The sequence below is a fragment of the Eptatretus burgeri genome, chromosome 16 (assembly GCF_056783735.1).
Source record: "Eptatretus burgeri isolate ZD-2024b chromosome 16, Ebu_testis_v1, whole genome shotgun sequence".
In the NCBI taxonomy this organism is placed as follows: Eukaryota; Metazoa; Chordata; class Myxini; order Myxiniformes; family Myxinidae; genus Eptatretus; species Eptatretus burgeri.
This window is the reverse complement of record NC_140976.1, coordinates 21,364,290-21,385,848: the sequence shown is the minus strand read 5'-3', so window position 1 is coordinate 21,385,848 and position 21,559 is coordinate 21,364,290. Positions and strand designations below refer to the sequence as shown.

At 43.4% G+C, this 21,559-nt stretch overlaps 2 protein-coding genes across 5 annotated transcripts in view; one reads left to right on the top strand and one right to left on the bottom strand.

Annotated features, from left to right (window-relative positions):
• The window catches only part of LOC147010680 (uncharacterized), a 60,606-nt gene that overhangs the window by 15,393 nt on the left and 23,654 nt on the right, over nucleotides 1-21,559 (bottom strand). Inside the window, exon 1 of one of the 4 annotated variants that reach the window (XM_085860104.1) lies at nucleotides 3,124-3,406. The exons of 1 other annotated variant lie outside the window; for it this stretch is intronic. The gene's annotated coding sequence lies outside the window, so the exon portion shown is untranslated. Of the gene's footprint in view, nucleotides 1-3,123; nucleotides 3,407-21,559 lie in introns of those variants that run through there. 2 more of the 4 variants (XM_085860105.1, XM_085860102.1) reach the window with 2 other exon arrangements.
• Nucleotides 3,478-20,219, top strand: LOC147010681 (uncharacterized). Its single transcript, XM_085860096.1, has 7 exons — nucleotides 3,478-5,512; nucleotides 5,682-5,857; nucleotides 8,530-8,592; nucleotides 11,561-11,623; nucleotides 14,201-14,263; nucleotides 15,568-15,624; nucleotides 19,061-20,219. The coding sequence occupies exons 1-7, from the start codon at nucleotides 5,340-5,342 to the stop codon at nucleotides 20,014-20,016; spliced, it is 1,551 nt and encodes a 516-aa protein (XP_085716222.1). The 5' UTR covers nucleotides 3,478-5,339; the 3' UTR covers nucleotides 20,017-20,219.

Genomic DNA, 21,559 nt, shown 5'->3' with positions numbered 1-21,559 from the left:
GCATTTTATCTGTTATTTGTTGACCTTTGAACTTTGAGTTAAGGTCAGCCCTAAAATGATTTTGATTTTCTGTTTTGATAAAGATTAGACACTTGAAAGTATAAACGAGCCATAAATACAGAGTATTTTAGCTTTCAGAATCAGTTTTATAGTAAAAACTCATAATTGGCTAAATTTGACCCCGGTTGACATTTGACCCGCAATATCTCGGAAAAGCCCCCGAACCTGGCTGATCACCTTTCATATTCGTAATCAACACAAAAAACTGGTCTAGAAAAGTTGGATGAAAATTTGTCCCTCTTCCGGTGGTGATTCCCCCTTCCTACCACCCGACTATTAAGTCATCACTATCCGGAAGTCCGTACGTTGTAATCCGTAATGAAAAACGTGGCTGAGGTTCTCTTCCCCATTGGCCACGCCCACGCAGCAACGCGTCTTGTCATTGGTAAATAAATGGCCATAACTTGGGAAGCACTTGTCCGATTAATATCAAACCTTGAAAAGGCATATCCACAGGGCCCCAGCAATATAGCTGGCAAGTTTCAATTAAATCGGACCAGTGGTTGTCGAGAAACAGCGGTCTCTCTCTCTCACTCACACACACACACACACACACACACACACACACACACACACACACACACACACACACACACACACACACACACACACACACACACACACACCTGGAATTACAGATAGATTATTACTATTAAAATATTTGTTCATATAAGTTTACAACCATTAGTGATGGATATGATCCGGTTATAGAGGTCACACCCGACCTGCATCCAGTAAACCTTAACCGAACTGTGTTCAATAGAGCAAGAGGATTTTGGGGATAGGGGAAACTTTGGTTGACAAAAACGGTAAATTTTCTATTTAAAAATTGATATAACTCAATCGAATTTGCTGTTTTAATTAGCCATGGATACCATGTTCGCATCACATTAAGAGAAATTAGTATTCTAATGCAGCACCTGCCTATGATAAGAAAAGTTCTAAAGCCCATCTTCAAAAACATTATTTTTTTAAGGCATTTTTAGCAAAAGTATGTACTTTTACGAGGTTTACTTCCACACAGGCAATTCTTTTTGTCATTTTTCAATGCATCGATTGAATTCTTACATTTAGTTCACATATATTTTAAATGAATGTGATTTTAATATTTTTTTTTAGAATTTTTATTGACAATTGGTTTTATCAAATTTTTCAAATCTCCCTAAAACAAAAACGTCAGCCAAACTTTTTCGCAAGAGCTTATGAATTGCCAACATTGGTTTTCATGAACTGGAGACGTATATCTAAACATCCTGGGGGTGTAAAATTTCATAGCAGACACTACAAGGTCCAACCCTAAAACAGCCTCGAACAGAGCTTGGCTCCCAGACTAGTTTCTTGTTCAATTTCTTTCATCAAATTATTGCAACAAAACATCGGAGTCGTCTTCCGCGGCACCGTCGTTCAAAGGACGCGGAAAAAAATGCTTCCCGTCCCCCCCATCATTCCCAATGTTCCCAAATCTGACACTCAACACTTTCATATCCTCAATTTATCCCCGCCCTCTATTGCGTACGTAAAATGTAAAAGTAGTCTGATCTTGAAAACATTAAACAGCAGTGAGTAATTAATCAATTCATCCTTTTTGACGAGTGAATTTAAAAAGACATGTAACTAGATTTATGATCATACACCGCACAACAATCTACTCTATGTATATCGTTTTTTTTGCGTGTCGAGTATCGACTATGCACTGGGATGAGGGGCAAAATTTTGGTGTCCTGTCTGTCTACCCTACGTCACAGTCTCCTTTTCATTGTCCGTCTACCCTACGTCACAGTCTCCTTTTCATTGTCCGTCTACCCTACGTCACAGCATTACGTCGCATCTATGTTCGACTCACTCACATGCCACTCACTCTCTGATCTTAATTAATCCCACCACACTATTTTGTCAAAACCTTGTCTAAGATACGGATTCCTGTTTTCGCATCTATGTTCGATCATAGCGAATGAAGTGAGCTTCAAACTTAACGCGTGCACGTGAGAGAATAGGAAACAACAACAACAACAACAACAACAACAACAACAACAACAACAACAACAACAACAACACAATAGCCCTGGCTATTTGGAATCCGTGTCGTCAGCTAAGACGTTTTGCTTCCGGTTGTTGTTAAACGCTGTGCGGTGTATAAACACGATTGGGTTTTAATTCTATTTTGTGAATATTACTTAACGCGTGCGTGCACGTGAGAGAATAGGAAACAACAAAAACAACACAATACCCTGGCAATTGTGAATCCGTGTCGTTGGCTATGACCATTTTGCTTCCGTTTTTGTTTTGTTTCTTTTTTTGTTGTTTCCGGTTTTTCTCATGGGGAATGATGCATGCCGGGAGATCATGACCGGAAGTGTTTATTTATTTATTTATTCAATTTTTTTTCCCAAAGTTAATTTTATACTTCCGAAAGTGATTTTGTTCATGACAGGAAGTGTTTATTTTGTATTTAACATTACCGGGAGTGATTTTGAAACTCTTTCCGGAACTTTTAATTTATTTTATTCTTGACCAGAAGTGATCGTTTATTTATTCAATTTTTTTTTTTCCCAAAGTTAATTTTAATTCTACGTTCGCTTCTCGGCTTTGCCTGTTCCATATTAGTTACACAATAGCTCGACACGCAATGCACGGACTTCCACTTGTTTTTTTGTTTTTGGGGGGGGGGGGGAGGGGGGTTTGCATTTATTTACGACGGCTCTCTGACATTCCAACTATTTACCGAATAATTTCATTTATCTTGTCTGTTCAATTTTAAAGAACGAAAAAAAACATCTTTCTAGAACTCTCGATCCGCCACTCGCCCGCCACGTTAATCTTTGAGGTAATTTTTCTTTATTCTACGTACGATCAACATTTTAATTAACCGACCGACAAACACGAGTTACACAGCGGCAAATAAAGATCGGACTCTTCAAGAATAACTTTGAGAATAAACGGGAATCATTCTCGAATTAAACTTGCCAGACGCCGATGGTGATTATTATTTATTTGAACGTGCGTTTTTTTTTTCCATTCATTATTTCGCAGGTACATTAATAAAAAAAAAACAGAGATACGTACAGTAAATTAGGACGTATAAATCGTACCCCAGGATTGTGTTAAAAAGTGAACGAAATCTCGTGGAGTCGCTCTCCTGGCGCTGAAGGAATAAAATGACGTGTTCAGCACACCCTGCACGACGTATCCCTGAAGTAAAAGGTGCAACAAGGAACGAAAGTACGACGCTGAGTGGGGACTGACAAGTTTTCAGGCCATAACAACGAACCGGAACCGGAAGCGGAAGCGGAAACGTGTCCGTGATTCGGTGTGGTGGGAGTCTCGAGCCGTCTCGGAATGGCGAGCAGGGTGAGAGTTCGCATGATGTATCTTTCTTCCTTTTCCCACGTGAGATAACGGCTTAGGGAAGCGCTTGGTGACGGTGGGTAAAAAATGTAACGAACTGGCCGTGGGGGCGACACAGTCAGTTGGAAAGAAGAAGCGAAGGGATGAATGAATGAACAAGAAAAGAGGAACGGAGGAGAGAGGGGGGGGGGGGACAGCAGGATCATCGGATGTCCGATAAGTATCGTATTTGTCCGACAATTCAACCTCTTATACGATGTATGATCGATAAATTGCAAATGTACGATAATTCCGGTGATTCCAAAAAAAATGAAGTACTCGACCTTCAATTTTTAGTTTAAATATTTCATAACATTTTTCTCGGAATCTGCTGGGAAGATTATGACCTCCTCCGTTACACCTGCATGAGGTGTAACGGCACGTAAGCACGTGCGCAGAGAGCGACTGAGCAAAGAACGTGCGCACGTGACTTCAAGCACGTGTTGTCACTCATTGACCGTTGGCCTTGTAGGTACAGATACAGAACGTCAGTACAATTTTAAAGAGCAGGTTGCGGGTCACCAAACATGTTCTGAAAATTTATCAATACCAGTACGTGCCCGTAAAAAAAAAAAAAAATTTTTTTCAAACCGCGAGCAAGAAACAACAACCACACAGGCCGTTTCTTCACTCTCGTGTGCCCGTACGTACGTGGCCCGGAAGTTCGCATGTCGCAGTTACGATTATTCGCAATTTAATTTTAATGGCCAATTATTCAATTAGCGCCAACATATTTTGCCTTTTCACAATGTCGTCGCAAAGACACAAAGAGAAACACAAAGAGAAGAGAAGAGAGAGAGAAAAAAAAATTACTTCCTGGTTCGGAGCATACCAGCGCACTCTGATGTTACCGAAATGTATGCACCGTCTAATATGAAAACGATCATAACTTGGGGCATTGTGTTTATCTAATATGGAATAGGCAAAGCCTCGAAGCGAACGTAGAATTCTTCTTACATTCGCTTCTGACTTTACATAAAACTTGTTCACAACTGTATACTTGCCAATTATACCGTGGTACGTCTAAGCGCCGCACAGCTGATGATTTTGACGCAATTTCCGGTTACTTCGGCCTGGATTTGGGATCAGCGATCAAATAATGTAAATCACGATTAAAAAATATTTTTTGATGATGCGGGAGATATCTTTATTAAAATTAACTTTGGGAAAAAAATAATTGAATAAATAAATAAATAAACGATCACTTCTGGTCAAGAATAAAATAAATTAAAAGTTTCAAAATCATTCCCGGTAATGTTAAATACAAAATAAACACTTCCTGTCATGAAAACAATCACTTTCGGAAGTATAAAATTAACTTTGAGAAAAAATAATTGAATAAATAAATAAATACTTCCAGTCATGATCTCCCGGCATGCATCATTCCCCATGACAAAAACCGGAAACAAAAAAAAAAACAGAAACAAAACAAAAACGGAAGCAAAATGGTCATAGCTAACGACACGGATTCACAATTGCCAGCGTATTGTGTTTTTGTTGTTTCCCATTCTCTCATGTGCACGTGTTAAGTAATATTCACAAGATAGAAATAAAACCCAATCGTGTTTATACACCGCACAGCGTTTAACAACAACCGGAAGCAAAAGGTCATAGCTAACGACACGGATTCCAAATAGCCAGGGGTATTGTGTTCTTCTTGTTGTTGTTGTTGTTGTTGTTGTTTCCTATTCTCTCACGTGCACGCGTTAAGTATGAAGCTCACTTCTTTCGCTATAAATGCGCATAAGTAATCGAGAAATTAATATGGAATAGGCACAGCCTAGAAGCGAACGTAGAATTCTTCTTACATTCGATGCTGCAATTTCCGGTTACTTCATCCTGGATTCGGGATCAGCGATCAAATAATGTAAATCACGATTAAAAATTATTTTTTGATGATGCGGGAGATATCTTTATTAAAATTAGTGGAGGAAATATACACCATGTCTGATATTTGGGTCTTTCATGTCTCCGACGATGCCTTTATCTCCCGGGACGCGTCATTCCCCATGACAAAAACCGGAAGCAGAAGGGTCATAGCCGACTACACGGATTCCAAATTGCCAGGGTATTGTGTTGTTTTTGTTTTTGTTTTTGTTGTTTCCTATTCTCTCATGTGCACGCGTTGAGTATGAAGCTCACTGCGTTCGCTATTAATCTCATCATTATTGAGAATTTTCATCGTTTTGTAGTTTTTCTTGAACACGATTCAGAGAGGGAACTTGTGTTCCTTCCAGTCTCCGACAGTCACGACGATTCACGATGGTCCGAGATCTCTCCGGTGAAGATCACAAAACGAATACCTTGGGATCCACGAGCGGCTTCGATGGAGGAAACACGGTCGATCCCAGAGGATGTCCCTCAGACCGCAGGTCCATGGTCGGTTCACCCGAGGATAAGGAGTCTGAACCCGGTACGTGGCGTTCACTCCGTACCGAGATCTTGTGGTTCCTGAAAGTTTTGTTTTCATGGATTGTTTGTGTTTTAGATCCTGTTATGAAGGTGATTCATTCCCTCAATGTGAAGGTTTGACCCACAAACTCATTCTTCATGTTTTCATCAAAATAATCATAACTAGAAATTAATAACTTGATATCTGCGATCACAAAGTGAACACCTTGTTGACCACAAGATCCTCCAATAGAGGAAACGTAGTCAGTCCGTGAGGTTCTCCCTCAGAGAGGGAACCGTCCATGGACTACTTATCTCCCTCAGAGAGGGAACCATTCATGGACTCCTTATCTCCCTCAGACTGGGAACCGTCCATGGACTCCTTATCTTTCCCAGAGAGGGAACCGTTCATGGACTCCTTATCTTTCCCAGAGAGGGAACCATCCATGGACTCCTTATCTTTCCCAGAGAGGGAACCGTCCACGGACTCGGACTCGCAGTATGCATGGTATCTGGTATGTATTTGATTACAATGTAAATACATACCTGGTACTTTTCTATTTTTCAGCTATGACGTCTGCAGGTTCAACTTTGGGTGCAATGGGAGATTATTTCAATATGGGAGCTGCGACAACCTCAGGTGCAGATCAATCAAACAACCTCAATCCCAGATCCGCAACAACATTGTGTGTGTATATATATATATATATATATATATATATATATATATATATATATATATATATATATATTAGGGTGGTCCAAAATCATAATGGAAAAATTCAAAATTTGAATATTCTTGGGGCATGTTGATTATTTTGTTCTACTTGACTAGAAAATACTCCTGGCCAAATTTGCCACAGTTCCAAAAATATTTAGGGGTCCATCAAGAGGAAGGAAGTTGTTACATCCGGTGGGGGTTGCTACATCCGATGGGAGAGAAGAAGACGTCAGTGGGAGAGAGGGACACGTCAGTTGAGCTTTCGGTTCGTTGTCGGTCAGTGTTAAAAGTACTCTTTTATTTTTATTTTTTTTATCTCTAATTTTTTTCTTCTTCTTTTTGATTCCCAGAGTGAGTGAGTATGGCTTGTTCTACACGGAAAAGCATGGAACTGTTCCTCTTGGATCAACCATTGGAGAAATTCACTGACCACCAGTTGCCCACTGCCCACTGAGAACATTTTATGCTCTTTTCTTTCATTTTTCCTATTAGTATTGTGACATTATAATGAATCCGTTGAGAGACTTTGATGGACCCCTAAACCACCTCCAAATCTGCTATTTTTTGTTTCTTTGCGTTTTTCAACGTCAGGAACGATTTGGCAAACATGCCCGCGAGAAATTCGAACTTTCATTTTTTTCGACCACCCTAATATATATATATATATATATATATATATATATATATATATATATATATATATATATATATATATATATATATATATATATATATATATATATATATCTTCTTCTTCTTTCGGCTCCTCCCGTTAGGGGTCGCCACAGCGGATCATCCGTATGATCCGCATAGTGATTTGGCACATGTTTTACGCCGGATGCCCTTCCTGACGCAACCCTGGTCGCCTCTTACGACACAGGGATAGCCTAATATATATATACATATATATATATATATATATATATATATATATATATATATATATATATATATATATTACAATGACATGTTGCTTACAAAATGTACTGTTCTGTGGTGTAGAAGCAGTCAGGAGCTGCTGCAACTTTGCAGGTGGCAGCACCTACAATAACATTTTAACATAACAACACATTAACATTGAGTGCTGCCATTTGGAAACTTGTGACTGCTCCTGGCTGATTCTACAGTAACTGTGAAGTGAATTTGCCAATTGGCTGTGTGGCGCGTTGTGCCTTGTTGACTGAATAAGCTCCTGCTGTGTTCTGTATGTTCATTATTAAAATAGATTTTTTGTAAACTTACTATCTTTGTTAATTTCTAGGTGACTCACCTCAATTTACCCCTGGAATTTGCAGGATGTGGTCCTTAAAAAGGGGTTATTTTAGCCCTTAAAAGTCCTTAAGTCCTTAAAAAAGACATCTCAAAATAAATGGGAACCCTGTTGACTCCCTCAGAGAGGGAATCATCCATGAACTCCTTATCTCCCTCAGACAGGGAACCGTCCATCCCAGAGAGGAAACCGTCCATGGACTCCTTATCTCCCTCGGAGAGGGAACCATCCATGGACTCCTTATTTCTCTCAGAGAGCGAACCATCCATGGACTCCTTATCTCCCTCAGACAGGGAACCGTCCATGGACTTCTTATCTTTCCCAGAGAGGAAACCGTCCGTGGACTCCTTATCTCCCTCGGAGAGGGAACCATCCATGGACTCCTTATTTCTCTCAGAGAGGGAACCATCCATGGACTCCTTATCTCCCTCAGAGAGGGAACCGTCCATGGACTTGATGTCTTTCATCGAGAGGGAACCGTCCATGGACACCTTATTTCTCTCAGAGAGGGAACCGTCCATGGACTCCTTATCTCCCCCAGAGAGGGTACCATCCATGGACTCCTTATCTCTCCCGAAGAGGGAAATGTCCATGGTCGGTTCACCCGAGGATGAGGAGTCTGGAACCGGTTCGTAACGTTCACTCCGAAGCAATATCTTTTGGTTCCTGGATGTTTTGTTTTGATAGATTGTTTGTGTTTCAGATTCTGTTGTGAAAATGAAAGTCAAGTCCGACTTCGTTGATGATTCGTTACCTCCACACGAAGGTTTGAACCACAAACTCATTCTTCATGATTATACAGTAGTTTATTGTTTTTATAATTGTAATAATGTTGCGAATCTGGAAGCCATGAGCACACAACATTCAGGTCCTCTAGCTCAGTTATTTCGATAAGTGAATGTGGATAGATAGCTCCCTTTCCCTAGTCTAATGGGTGAATAAATGTAAATGCGCTGTGAGTTACTTTGGTAGTCAGGGTTTTCTTTTATTTTACCCCCCTCATAACTACAACAACGCCAGCATCACCTTCACCTCGCCCTGGCTGACGCCATGCCTACGTGCGTGTCGGCACGTATGTAGACTGAGCCCACGCAGAATACAGATCCTCTTGCTGTTTGGTGGGCGGAGCCCACGCAGAACCATGTTGCTCAACTTCCTGTTGGAGGGGTGGTCTTTTGGAAGAAGGCGGAGTTCAAGGAGGGGCCTCGTGGCTGCCCTCTACCAATCGGCGTGCTGCGGGTGGGGTGACCGCTGCTCGGCCAATCGGATCCCGTGACAGGAGGAAAGGTGTCCGCGTGACGTCACCACGCCCCCGGGCGAATCGATGGACTTGTTGCTCGTTTTGGCCAATGACAGGGTGACGAGCAGTTCCGCACGCCAAAACCGTCCAGTGAGGGAGAGCGGGCGGGGCAGAGGCGTTTCCCCCCCCCCCCCGAGACAGGGTGAATAAAGGTGCGGCGTGTTCGGACTGAGATCCTCTCTGCCTCCTCCTCCTCCTCATGATCAAGAGTTTGAGAGCTGGAGAAACACCATCCCCCACGAACGCCATGGGGGTTGCGCGCCACATCCCCGGTGTCTGGATTCGGCTCGCCTCTCGCTGGTGCCCGGTTCGATTCAGTGCGAAGACCTCACAAGGTGGACAGGTCCGAGGCAGAATCTGGGCTTCAGCTCGCCCTTTCCCTCTGAGTTCGAGGTCTCAATAAAGACCACTTTGGGTCCGTTTCTTTTGGGTGTGTGCGTGTGTGTGTTTGTGGCGCCAGTCCAGTAAGTAGTCATAGTACAAATGCCTTGCTGTGCATACGTGCCTTTTATTATTTGGATAACTCTGCTTCTTACGTTCCCCCCTGCTCCATTATAAATAAACCCAGGTGTTAAATGTATCGGTTCGTTTTTGTCTTGCTTTTATTGGTTTAAAACGTTGCGTGTTGGAGAAGTAGCCAGGCTGTTGCCGCTGTAAAGGGACATTTGGACCGACGGAAGCTCGATGACCGTCCGCTCGGGTCGCACACGGTTCGAGTACGTTAGCGGCTCGTTCCGTACGACCATCGTCGAGGTTGAACCTCCCCGGTAGTTTGGACGACGTCGATATTTAGGTAAATTGAAATTGGCAATCGACCCTACCCCACGTTGTCGATCTATTGGCGAACTTCGGTCCGATAAGGGACCCGTCGGCTCCGGAGTTATCCGGGGTGACGACCTATAAATTCCGGGTGATCGGTGGAGTGGACCCTGCAGCTCCATCTAGTGGTGGTGCTCGTCGTCGATACCCGGCCCGCAACAAGAATAACAACTCGGTATCTGTGATCGCCAAGGTAAGCCTCCCCTGGCCTCCCCCATCTTACTCTTGGTGATCGCCCATGACTTTCTCTCAGCTCATGACCAGTGATGGCATACGTTTGTTCAGACTGCCATTCGACATTGACCATCAACCTTCAGGGATAAAGTGTGAATTAACAAAAAAAATGTTTAAAAAAAAAATGTGAAAAATGTTAAAATCTATAATTGGGTCATGCCCTGAAAAAATAGGTCAAGGTTTAAAAGGTCATGTCAATGCCACGTACTTTTTATTCCCTTTGCTGATGTAAAATGTCATTCCGAAAGTCCCAGCCTGATCAAAGAAAAAGCTCGGACATTGATACAGCTCAGACATTGACACAGCACAGACATTGGTTCAGCTCGGACATTGATACAGCTCGGATATTAACACAGCTGAGACATTGATACAGCTCAGACATTGATATATCTCAGACATTGATGCAGCTCTGGCATTGATACACCTCAGACTTTGATACACCTCATTTGTTGATATAGCTCGGACATTGACACAGCTCGGACATTGACACAGCTCGGACACTGATACACCTCGGACGTTGATAGGGAATACAACTCTGATGTTGATAGGGAATACACCTCGTGGGTCCAGAGGGAATGAGGTGGAACAGAGATGGAGGAGAAAGTTCGTCAGTCAGTGTGTTTGGACGACGTGACCAGGAACTCTGCTGGATCTGCCCTTCTGCCTGGTGTTGGACTTGCTCAATTGCGCTTGTTCTCCAGCAAGCAGCCCGTGAGGTCTCTCCATTCCCAGGTGTACTTTGTTCTGGACTCTGGTTCAGACTTTTGGAAGCCCCATTCTGCACTCCATCAGACACGCACCTCTTCTCATTTTTCCCTTCTCTGCACCGCACTGGCACGTCATTTGCACCTCCTCACTCACGCACCGTAGACACCCCCAGATTTCCTCCCTCTTTTCCCTTCCTGAGTGACTGGGTTCACGCTGGTCCGTCGGTCACTCCAGGTATCCTTGAGGTCACAATCACGAAACTCGCTTGGTGCGGTCAATCCACCGGAAACGGTAACATGTGAAGTAGTGTAATCCTGCCAGGAATGGCGGAACCAATCAGCGTTCGAGGTTGCTTTGCAAATGGCCGGCACGCGGAGTTATCTGTGCCCATCGGTCTCAGGAACGGGCATTCGGGAGGGACCCGAGGCCTTCCCCTCGTTGCGAGCCTCGAACACCGGATCCACAGCAATATCAACAACCAAAGTTGTCTTTTTGGAACACCCTGAAGATCTTTCACCATACATCGTTTTTGGCATTATTTTCTTGCTTAAGGAAAAGTTTAAGTTGACCTGGTTAATTTGATTGAATTGGGCACAGTGATGTGTGATTGTGACAATATATTGATTCAGTCATGTTGAAGATTATTTTATTTTTAAATGATGTGTTTTTTCAGATCTTGTTGTGAAAGTGAAGGTGAAGTCTGAGATCGTGGATGAATCGTCCTCTCAAGACAAAGGTCTGAACCTGATTTTTATCATAAACTAGCGTGGATCGGCTCGCTTCGTTCGCCTCTCCACACGTCGTTGCAGAGATTGACGTCACAGATTTACTGTGTTATGATTTACACCAATCATCATCCAAACATTTATTTGTAACGTGACGACCCGTGAACCCGTTGGGTTCCCGATGTGACTGCGGTTGATGAAAAAAATCATTTCAAGAGAAAAAAAAAAAGATAGCTCCAGCGCACGATACAGCTGAGGTTGTTTGCATTGATCAAATTCTCCCGAAGAGTACTTGACTGAATTGGGAATTGATTTTTTAATAATTTTTTCGCTGCCCGATTTGAACGAAACTTGATTCTGCACACTGCAGGAGAATGTTGAGGAATGTGGCCCCTAATTTTTTGCGCTATCTTGTTCAATTTTGGGAACATACAGACATACATGCATACATCCATCCATACATACATACAAACATACATGCACGCTAAGAGTTTTAATAATATATACATATATATATATATATATATATATATATATATATATATATATATATATATACACATTGGTGATGTTCATGATATTTACTTGAAATTTCATTTTTTATATAAGAAGGTCCAAGTGGTCAAGGGTCTAAGCTCTCTAATCTGTCTGAAGAGTATAAGGTGTCCAAATAGTGTTTAGGTCTAAGGGGTCTTATTGAGTCTCCGAGGCTTTTAGGTCTTTGGGGTCTTCAGCGTCCTTTTGGGTCTCCGGGGCTTTTGCGTCTTTGGGGTCTTTTTCGGTCTGTAGGGTCCTTGGGGTCTTCTGGGTCATATGTGAGTACATGTCCATGCACATGTGAAACAGTTTTTTTTTAATGATTATTATTTTTTGAACACCCTGTCGATGCTCGTATCAGAGCTCACAGACAACACACAGCAAGGGGAACATGAGACAAGAGGGGAGTGGGAAGGACAAAACAGTTGGGAACAGAAACATCAGGAGATCTGTGGAAAGAGGGATGCCCAATTTATTGATTTTTTTTTTTTGACATTTTCTAAGTTCGTGACCTTGTGACCTTGTGACCTTGTGACCTTGACCTTGGGACAAAAATGAAAAATCGAGCTCTGTGGGGCTATGCAGGTGCCATTGGGCAAACCAAATATCGAAACCCCTGCCAGATTCGACAAACCCCTTCAGAGAAGATGTAACTTGAAATCGGCTACCCCCTAAAAACACGTTTTTTGGGCGTGGCTCTGCCCATAATAGGCGCATCACGCCCATTCTCAGGAAAACAACTAGATCATGATATAAACCTTCCACCCAAATTTTATCAGGATCGGATCAAAACCCACCGAGCTATGCTCGGGACAGACAGACAGACAGACACACACATAACGAAATAGTGGTCACTCTGGCTGGCGCTCGTGAAGCAATATCTGTGAACACCTTGTCGTCCATGGGAGCCTCCAATAGAGGAAACGTGGTCGGTCCGTGAGGTTCTTCCTCAGAGAGGGAACCGTCCATGGACTCGTTATCTCCCTCAGAGAGGGAACCGTCCATGGACTCCTTATCTCCCTCAGAGAGGGAACCCTCCATGGACTCCTTATCTCCTTCAGAGAGGGAACCGTCCATGGACTCCTTATCTCTCTCAGAGAGGGAACCGTCCATGGAATCCTTATTTCTCTCAGAGAGGGAACCGTCCATGGACTCGTTATCTCCCTCAGAGAGGGAACCCTCCATGGACTCCTTATCTCCATCAGAGAGGGAACCGTCCATGGACTCGTTATCTCTCTCGGAAAGGGAACCGTCCATGGACTCCTTATCTCTCTCAGAGAGGGAACCGTCCATGGACTCGTTATCTCTCTCAGAGAGGGAACCGTCCATGGAATCCTTATCTCTCTCAGAGAGGGAACTGTCCATGGACTCGTTATCTCCCTCAGAGAGGGAACCCTCCATGGACTCCTTATCTCCCCCAGAGAGGGAACCCTCCATGGACTCCTTATCTCCCCCAGAGAGGGAACCCTCCATGGACTCCTTATCTCCCCCAGAGAGGGAACCCTCCATGGACTCCTTATCTCCCCCAGAGAGGGAACCGTCCATTGACTCCTTATCTTTCCCAGAGAGGGAACTGTCCATGGACTTCTTATCTCTCACAGAGAGGGAACTGTCCATGGACTTCTTATCTCTCACAGAGAGGGAACCCTCCATGGACTCCTTATCTCCCTGAGGGAGGGAACCGTCCATTGACTCCTTATCTTTCCCAGAGAGGGAACTGTCCATGGACTCCTTATCTCTCACAGAGAGGGAACTGTCCATGGACTCCTTATCTCTCTCAGAGAGGGAACTGTCCATGGACTCCTTATCTCTCTCAGAGAGGGAACCGTCCATGGACTCATTATCTCCCTCAGAGAGGGAACTGTCCATGGACTCCTTATCTCCCCCAGAGAGGGAACCCTCCACGAACTCCTTATCTCTCCCGGAGAGGGAAATGTCCATGGTCGGTTCACCCGAGGATGAGGAGTCTGGACCCGGTACGTAACGTTCACTCCGAAGCAAGATCTTTTGGTTCCTAGATGTTTAGTTTTGATTGATTGTTTGTGTTTCAGATTCTGTTGTGAAAGTGAAGGTCAAGTCTGACTTCATTGATGATTCGTTCCCTCCATATGAAGGTTTGAACCACAAACTCATTCGTCATGATTATACAGCAGTTTATTGTTTATATTGATCATTATAATCATAACAACTCGGTATCTGTGATGGCCAAGGTAAGCCTCCCCTGGCCTCCCCCATCTTACCCTTGGTGATTGCCCATGACTTACCCTGGGCTCATGATCCAGTGATGGCATATCTTTGTTTAGACTGCCATTCGACCTTGAACATCAACCTTCAGGGATAAAGTGTGAATTAAGAAAAAAAAAGGTTTAAAAAAATGTGAAAAGTGTTAAAATCTATAATTGTGTCATGACCTGAAAAAATAGGTTAAGGTTTAAATGGTCATGTCAATGGCACGTACTTTTTATTCCCTTTACTGATGCAAAATGTCATTCCGAAAGTCCCAGCCGGATCCGAGAAAAGGCTCAGACATTGACACAGCGCAGACATTGACACAGCGCAGACATTGACACACCTCGGACGTTGATCGGGAATACACCTCGTGCGTCCAGAGGGAATGAGGTGGAACAGAGATAGAGGAGAAAGTTCGTGAGTCAGTGTGTTTGGACGACGTGACCAGGAACTCTGCTGGATCTGTCCTTAAGCCTGGTGTTGGACTTCGCTCACTTGTGCGTTCTCCAGCCAGCAGCCTGTGAAGTAGACCTCTCCATTCCCAGGTGTACTTTGTTCTGGACTCTGGTTCAGACTTTTAGAAGCCCCGTTCTGCACTCCACCAGACACGCCCCTCTTCTCATTTTTCCCTTCTCTGCACCGCACTTGCACGTCGTTTGCACCTCACTCACGCACCACAGACACCCCCAGTTTTCTTCCCTCTTTTCCCCACCTGAGTGACTGGGTTCACGCTGGTCCGTTAGTCGCTCCAGGTATCCTCGAAGTCGCAATCACCTCGAGCTGTCTCCATCTTTCTTGCTGTTCTAATTTCCTTGGGTGTGTTTCTGATGGCGCCTGTCGTGTTTGTGTAAGTTAAGAATGTGTAAGTTATCTGTGCCCGGTGGCCTCAGGAACGGGCATTCTGGAGAGACCCGAGGACTTCCACTCGTTGCAAGCCTCGAACCCCGGATCTACAACAATATCAACAACCAAAGTTGTCTTTTTGGAACACCCTGAAGATCTTTCATCACACATCGTTTTTGGCCTTATTTTCTTGGTTAAGGATAAGTTTAAGTTAACCTGATTATTTAAGTAAAGTTATCTGATTGAAATAAAGTTATCGTCACACGCGGTGATGTGTGCTTGTGATAATATATTGATTCAGTCATGTTGAAGTTTATTATATTTTTAAATGATGTTTTTTTTTCAGATCTTGTTGTGAAAGTGAAGTCTGAGATCGTGGATGAATCGTCCTCTCAAGACAAAGGTCTGAACCTGATTTTTTTTTATCATAAACTAGCGTGGATCGGATCACGATGCTCGCCTCTCCACAAGTCATTGCAGAGATTGACGTCACAGATTTACTGTGTTGTCATGATTTACAGCAATCATCATCCAAACATTTATTTCCACAAATTTATTTGTAGTATTGGTGATATTTATTATATTTACTTGAAATTTCATTTGTGATATGAGAAGGTGCAAGTGGTCTCAGTGGTCATGAGTCTTAGCTCTCTTATCTGTCTGAAGGGTGTAAAGGGTCCAAATAGTGTTAAGGTCTGAGGAGTCTTTTGGGTCTTCGGGGTCTTCAGCATCTCTTTGGGTCTTCGGGTCTTATTGGGTCTCTGAGGCTTTGGGGTCTTCAGCGTCCTTTTGGGTCTTCTTGGGTCTCCAGGGCTTTTACGTCTTTGGGGTCTTCAGCGTCTTTTGTGGGTCTGCAGGGTCCTTGGGGTCTTTTGGGTCTTTGGGGTCATATGTGAGTACATGTCCATGCACATGTGAAAGTTTTTTTTTTTACGATTTTTTTTTTTTTTTTGGAAACCTTGTCAAGGCTCCAAGGAGAGCTCACACACACAACGCACAGCAAGGGGGCATAAGACAAGAGGGGAGTGGGAAGGACAAAACAGTGGGGAACAGAGACATCAGGAGATCTGTGGAAGAGAGAGGGATGGGGTGGGGAACACGGGGTATACAATATGGACACCACAGGGACTTTCATGAAGGAAAGCAGGGAATTTGATGGAGTTGGATTTGGGGTGGATTAACGGGGGTAGAAAAGATCGAGTATTTGGATGGGGGACGATAATAGGTGATGGTGAACAGCTGTTTGAAGACCTGGAGGGAAGAATGGGATTGAACAGAGTGAGGGAGTTTATTTGAAAGGCGGGAAAAAAGAGAAATGAAAGAGTGAAGGTGAGCAGTGATTCGTGATTTTTGTAGTTTTACCAGAAGGGGGTTGTTGTCGGACCTTGAGCGCCTTGCGGAAATATGGTGGGGACAAATCGCAAATAGAGCAGGGTGGGGCTTCTTTCGTTTGAACCTGCGCTTAAAATGCAGGAAGACAGACTAAAACAATCACCTTACCCCCCCCCCCCCCCCCCCGTGCGGATATGCGACCGGGACAGTTTCTTTATAAATCACAGATACTTGACCTGTGTTTGGAGCTTTGGTTTGAACCTGTGCTTGAAGTCCATTTCATTAAACTTTTTTAAAAGTTAGAATTACTTGTGCGGGCCCGTACGTGCAACAACAACAAAAAATATAGTGACGTCATCGCACCGTGTCCTGTCATTGGTCAGCTAATAAATGGCCGTAACTTGGGAACCGCTCGTCCGATTAATATCAAACCTTCAAAAGGCACATCCTCGGGTCCCCAGCAATATTCCTGGCAAGTTTCAATCAGATCGGACCAGTGGTTGTCGAGAAACGGCGGTCGCAGACGCACATACAGACACACATACACACAGAGATTGCTGGACTTATAGACAGATTCTCACTCAGAGTTCAACATCATCGAAATCATCATCACAAGATATTTTAACCCTCGCCGAAGGAAAGGGTGTTGTTTTTGGGTCCGTTTGTTTGTCTGTCAGTCTTTGTTTCTTTGTCCGCACAGAACTTTCGTGTCTTTCTCCGCCCACCGCTTGTCGGATGGAGATAAAATTTTCACCATACGTGCCACTACCCATGTGGAATGTTTTAATCATAGGTCACGTATTGTGGCAGCCATGTTGGAAAAACGGTAAAACTTTTGATCTTTATGTCTGAAACCGCACCAAAGAAAAAATTGAAACTTTGCACACGGCAAGTACTCCTCTTGGGGAGTGAGTGTGAATTTTTATGGTTTTAATAAAATAAAAGTTAAAAGACTTGAGGATAAAAAATAACATTCTTTTTCGGACGTTCATCGGTGTTGATTCACGGACTTGAACACCTCTTTATTTAACACATTAAATTACTTATTCCTTTATGACGTTACCAAAAACAGGAAGTTTCTTGTTTTGAATGATTTTCAACTTTTTGACTGCCATACAAGTAGACAGAGTAAAACAATCACCTTACCCCTCTGTGTGCATATGTGATCGGGACAAGATTCCGAATAATTTGACAAATTCACTGCCCAAGTCCTGCAACACCACATGGTGGGGTTAAGTAATTGGTTCACTCTGTCTGTCTGCAGACATCATGCTATGATTGAGGAGCTCGAGAACACGAATCAGAACACGAACCCACAGTGTATAAGTACTTGGGTGATGAATTTAGCAAATTGTACGGAATCCCCTCCCGGACACAAACAAACAAGAGGCCTGAAGAACTCATTTAACATGTTAGACCGGGTGTACAAAACGGTGCATCAACGGCGGTAAATTTCCGAAAAAGTTTGTTTGTCTGTCCATCTGTTTGTCCGCACAGAACTTTCGCGTTTTTATCTGTAACTGCTTGTCGGATTGAGACAATTTTCACCATACGTCTGAATACTCATGTAGAATGTTTTAATCAATTATGACGACATAGCTCACGTGGTGTGGCAGCTATGTTGGATTGAAGAAAATGTTTTCTCTGGAACCGCTTAATCAATCTAACGTCGCTCACATTGAATTAACCTGATACTGATTATATCTGGGGAGAAACTGAAACTTCACATTTATGATCTAGTCATCATGGGGAATGTATGTTTTATATTTTAACTTGATCGGACGCATGTTCTGGCAGTCAGAGTTATTTAATTTTTTATCGGGGTTCTTTTTTTTGTTATTGTTGTTTTTTGGGTTTTTTTTAATAAGGCTCACTTGGCTGTGCCTGGATGGGTTTGATGGAAGAGGAGTATCAGCTGAAATGTGAATCCTATCCATGTTCTTCCTGATGACGTCATCTTTTCTTTTTGCTTGTTTGGGATCCTTCTGATTACTCCAATGCAGGACTGTACCTATTTCGTCTTCCATTTGATTTTAATTTAATTTATTTTAATCCCATTCTATGTTCAATTGAATAATTAATAATAATAATAAACCTCATGGGTCAGGGTCAGGTGTTCGATCAAAGCGGGACGTCTTGGTACCCGGTCATCTCTGCCAGCAGTTATGAAGTGGCAGTTCTAATTATATCTCTTATGAATTATGGAACACTCCACAGCACAAACACCACTCAAAGCACACCACACAATACAAGTCCTGGTGAGCATCTGCAATCTCTGATTGCTCTTTTTCATGTTTCTTTTTTTACCATGATCTCAGTTCATCTGGCTGGTTGGTTGTTGGCAATCATCAAACATGTTAAACGAGCAACATAGATTTCTCTTTCCTTTAAAAAGAAAGTCTCGCGTCCCCCATCTTGAATTAACCTGACACTGATGATATCTCACAATTCTTTGCAGTAAACACATTATGATCTAACTAGTTTTGGCGGTTCCTTTTTCTTTGCAGAGAAACAAATGAAAACCGTTTATTTCACCAACTCTACACAGTTCTTCAACAAAGAAGATCATTTCGATCAGGATTCCAACCAACCGGAGAGCAACAAACAAACTCACCCTGGGGAGAAACTGTACAAGTGTTCTGTGTGTTCCAAGGATTTTCGTCATTCATCAAACTTGAAGAAACACAAACGAACTCACACTGGAGAGAAACCGTACAAGTGTTCTGTGTGTTCCAAGGATTTTCGTCATTCATCAAACTTGAAAAACCACAAACGAACTCACACTGGCGAGAAGCCGTACAAGTGTTCTGTGTGTTATAAGGATTTTAATCAGTTTTCCACCTTGAAAAACCACAAACGAACTCACACTGGCGAGAAGCCATACAAATGTTCTGTGTGTTCTAAGGATTTTAGTCAATTGTCAACCTGGAAAATCCACAAACGAACTCACACTGGCGAGAAGCCGTACAAGTGTTCTGTATGTTCGAAGGATTTTAGTGAATTATCAACCTTGAAAATCCACAAACGTACTCACACTGGGGAGAAACCGTACAAGTGTTCTGTATGTTTGAAGGATTTTAGTGAATTATCAACCTTGAAAATCCACAAACGTACTCACACTGGGGAGAAACCGTACAAGTGTTCTGTATGTTCGAAGGATTTTAGTGAATTATCAACCTTGAAATCCCACAAACGTACTCACACTGGGGAGAAACCGTACAAATGTTCTGTGTGTTCTCATGTTTTTCGTGATTCATCAACCTTTAATAAACACAAACGAACTCACACTGGGGAGAAACCGTACAAATGTTCTGTGTGTTCGAAGGATTTTAGTCAATTATCACACTTGAAATCCCACAAACGTACTCACACTGGGGAGAAACCGTACAAGTGTTCTGTGTGTTCTGAGGATTTTAATCAATTATCATACTTGAATAAACACAAACAAACAAACTCGCACTGAGGAGAAACCGTACAAGTGTTTTGTGTGTTCTATGAATTTTAGTCAATGAACATGCATGAATAAACACAAACGAACTCACACTGGATAGCATCCGTACAAGTGTTCTGTGGTGTGAGATTTTTTTGTGAGTTATGAGCCTTGAATAAACACAAACGAATTCACACTGGGGTGAACAGTTTGGTTGTGGATACCTCCCCTGTGAGTGATTCCGAGTGATGGCAAGCTATTAAGCAAACCAGTGAAGAGAAAGTGAGCGAGCAGAAACTCAACCCTGGCATGTACCTTCTTGTCACTACTCCTCTGAGTGTCATCAGTAACCCCTGTCAAGCAGCTGAGGTCCAACGGCCTCTTGGGGGAAAGCAAAATGGCTGACTGCAACCAAAATATGCCGCCTTTTCTCTGTTCTTGCCCCCCCCCCTCCCCGCACCCCTCCTCTGTCTGTGATCTGGTGAAACTGCCAAAATCAAGAATCAATGCTCACCTTCACTCTTTCATTCCTCTTTTTTCCCACCTCTGGAACAAACTCCCCACTCCTCCCTCCAGGTCTTCAAAAGAGCTGTTCACTACCATCACATGTCTTTTCCCATCAAAAATCTTGATCTTTGCTTCCCCCGTTAATCCACCCAAACGCACCTCTTTCAAATTCTGTTTTCCTTCCTGAAAGTCCCTGTAGTTCCATTTTGTTTACCCTGTGTACCCCACCCCATCCCTCTCCCTTCCACAGATCTCGTGTTGTCTCTGTTCCCCACTATTTTGTCCGTCCCTCTCCCACCCCTCTTGTCTCCTGCCTTGTTATATGTCCTGTGTATTCGGTCTGACGCGAGCCTTGACATGGTGCACAAAAAATCAATGACAGTCACAGAAAATGACGAAAAGAACACAGACTCCTGATCGGCTGAGGCTTAAGTCTGTGAGGCTACTCTGAACAGCAGGAATGTGTGCTGAAAAGGATAATGACTGCACCTTCTCCTGTGAGGATGGGGATCCCTGCATTACGAGAAGACAACTATCTCCGCCAACGTGAAAAAGGTGTCGCCTGTTCCACAACCAATAGCTACGAGGTTTCAGACGAATCGGAGAATGCTGTTGCGGACTCGGGGTCAAGGCGAGAACACCACGGGGGGAGGGGGGGGGAGCCCCTTCGGGTTCCCACCAGACTCTCCAGAATCGCACGCCGTACGACACGAATAACTCCGTGACGCAGCGGGTAGCTAACCGACCGTGAACGCCACTAACTCAACCACGTGACCTCGGGTCCTCCGTCTAATGTTAACTGGTTACCTAAAATAGTCACGTGACCTAATTACCGGGGGACACGCCCTCGGTACGCCTTGTCCCAAACCAGGTCACCTTACCAGATCAGATGCAGCCGAGCATAACTGCCAAGGAACATACTGGCTAGAAGAACGGGTCGTTGGGAGATAACGTCCTGGCTCGGCTAGGATAAGGACCATGCTCCACCAATGAAGGAAAAGACAAAAACTATCTGGGAACATTTCTGCACAAGCATTTATTAACAATCAGGTAAGGAGAAGTATGTGGC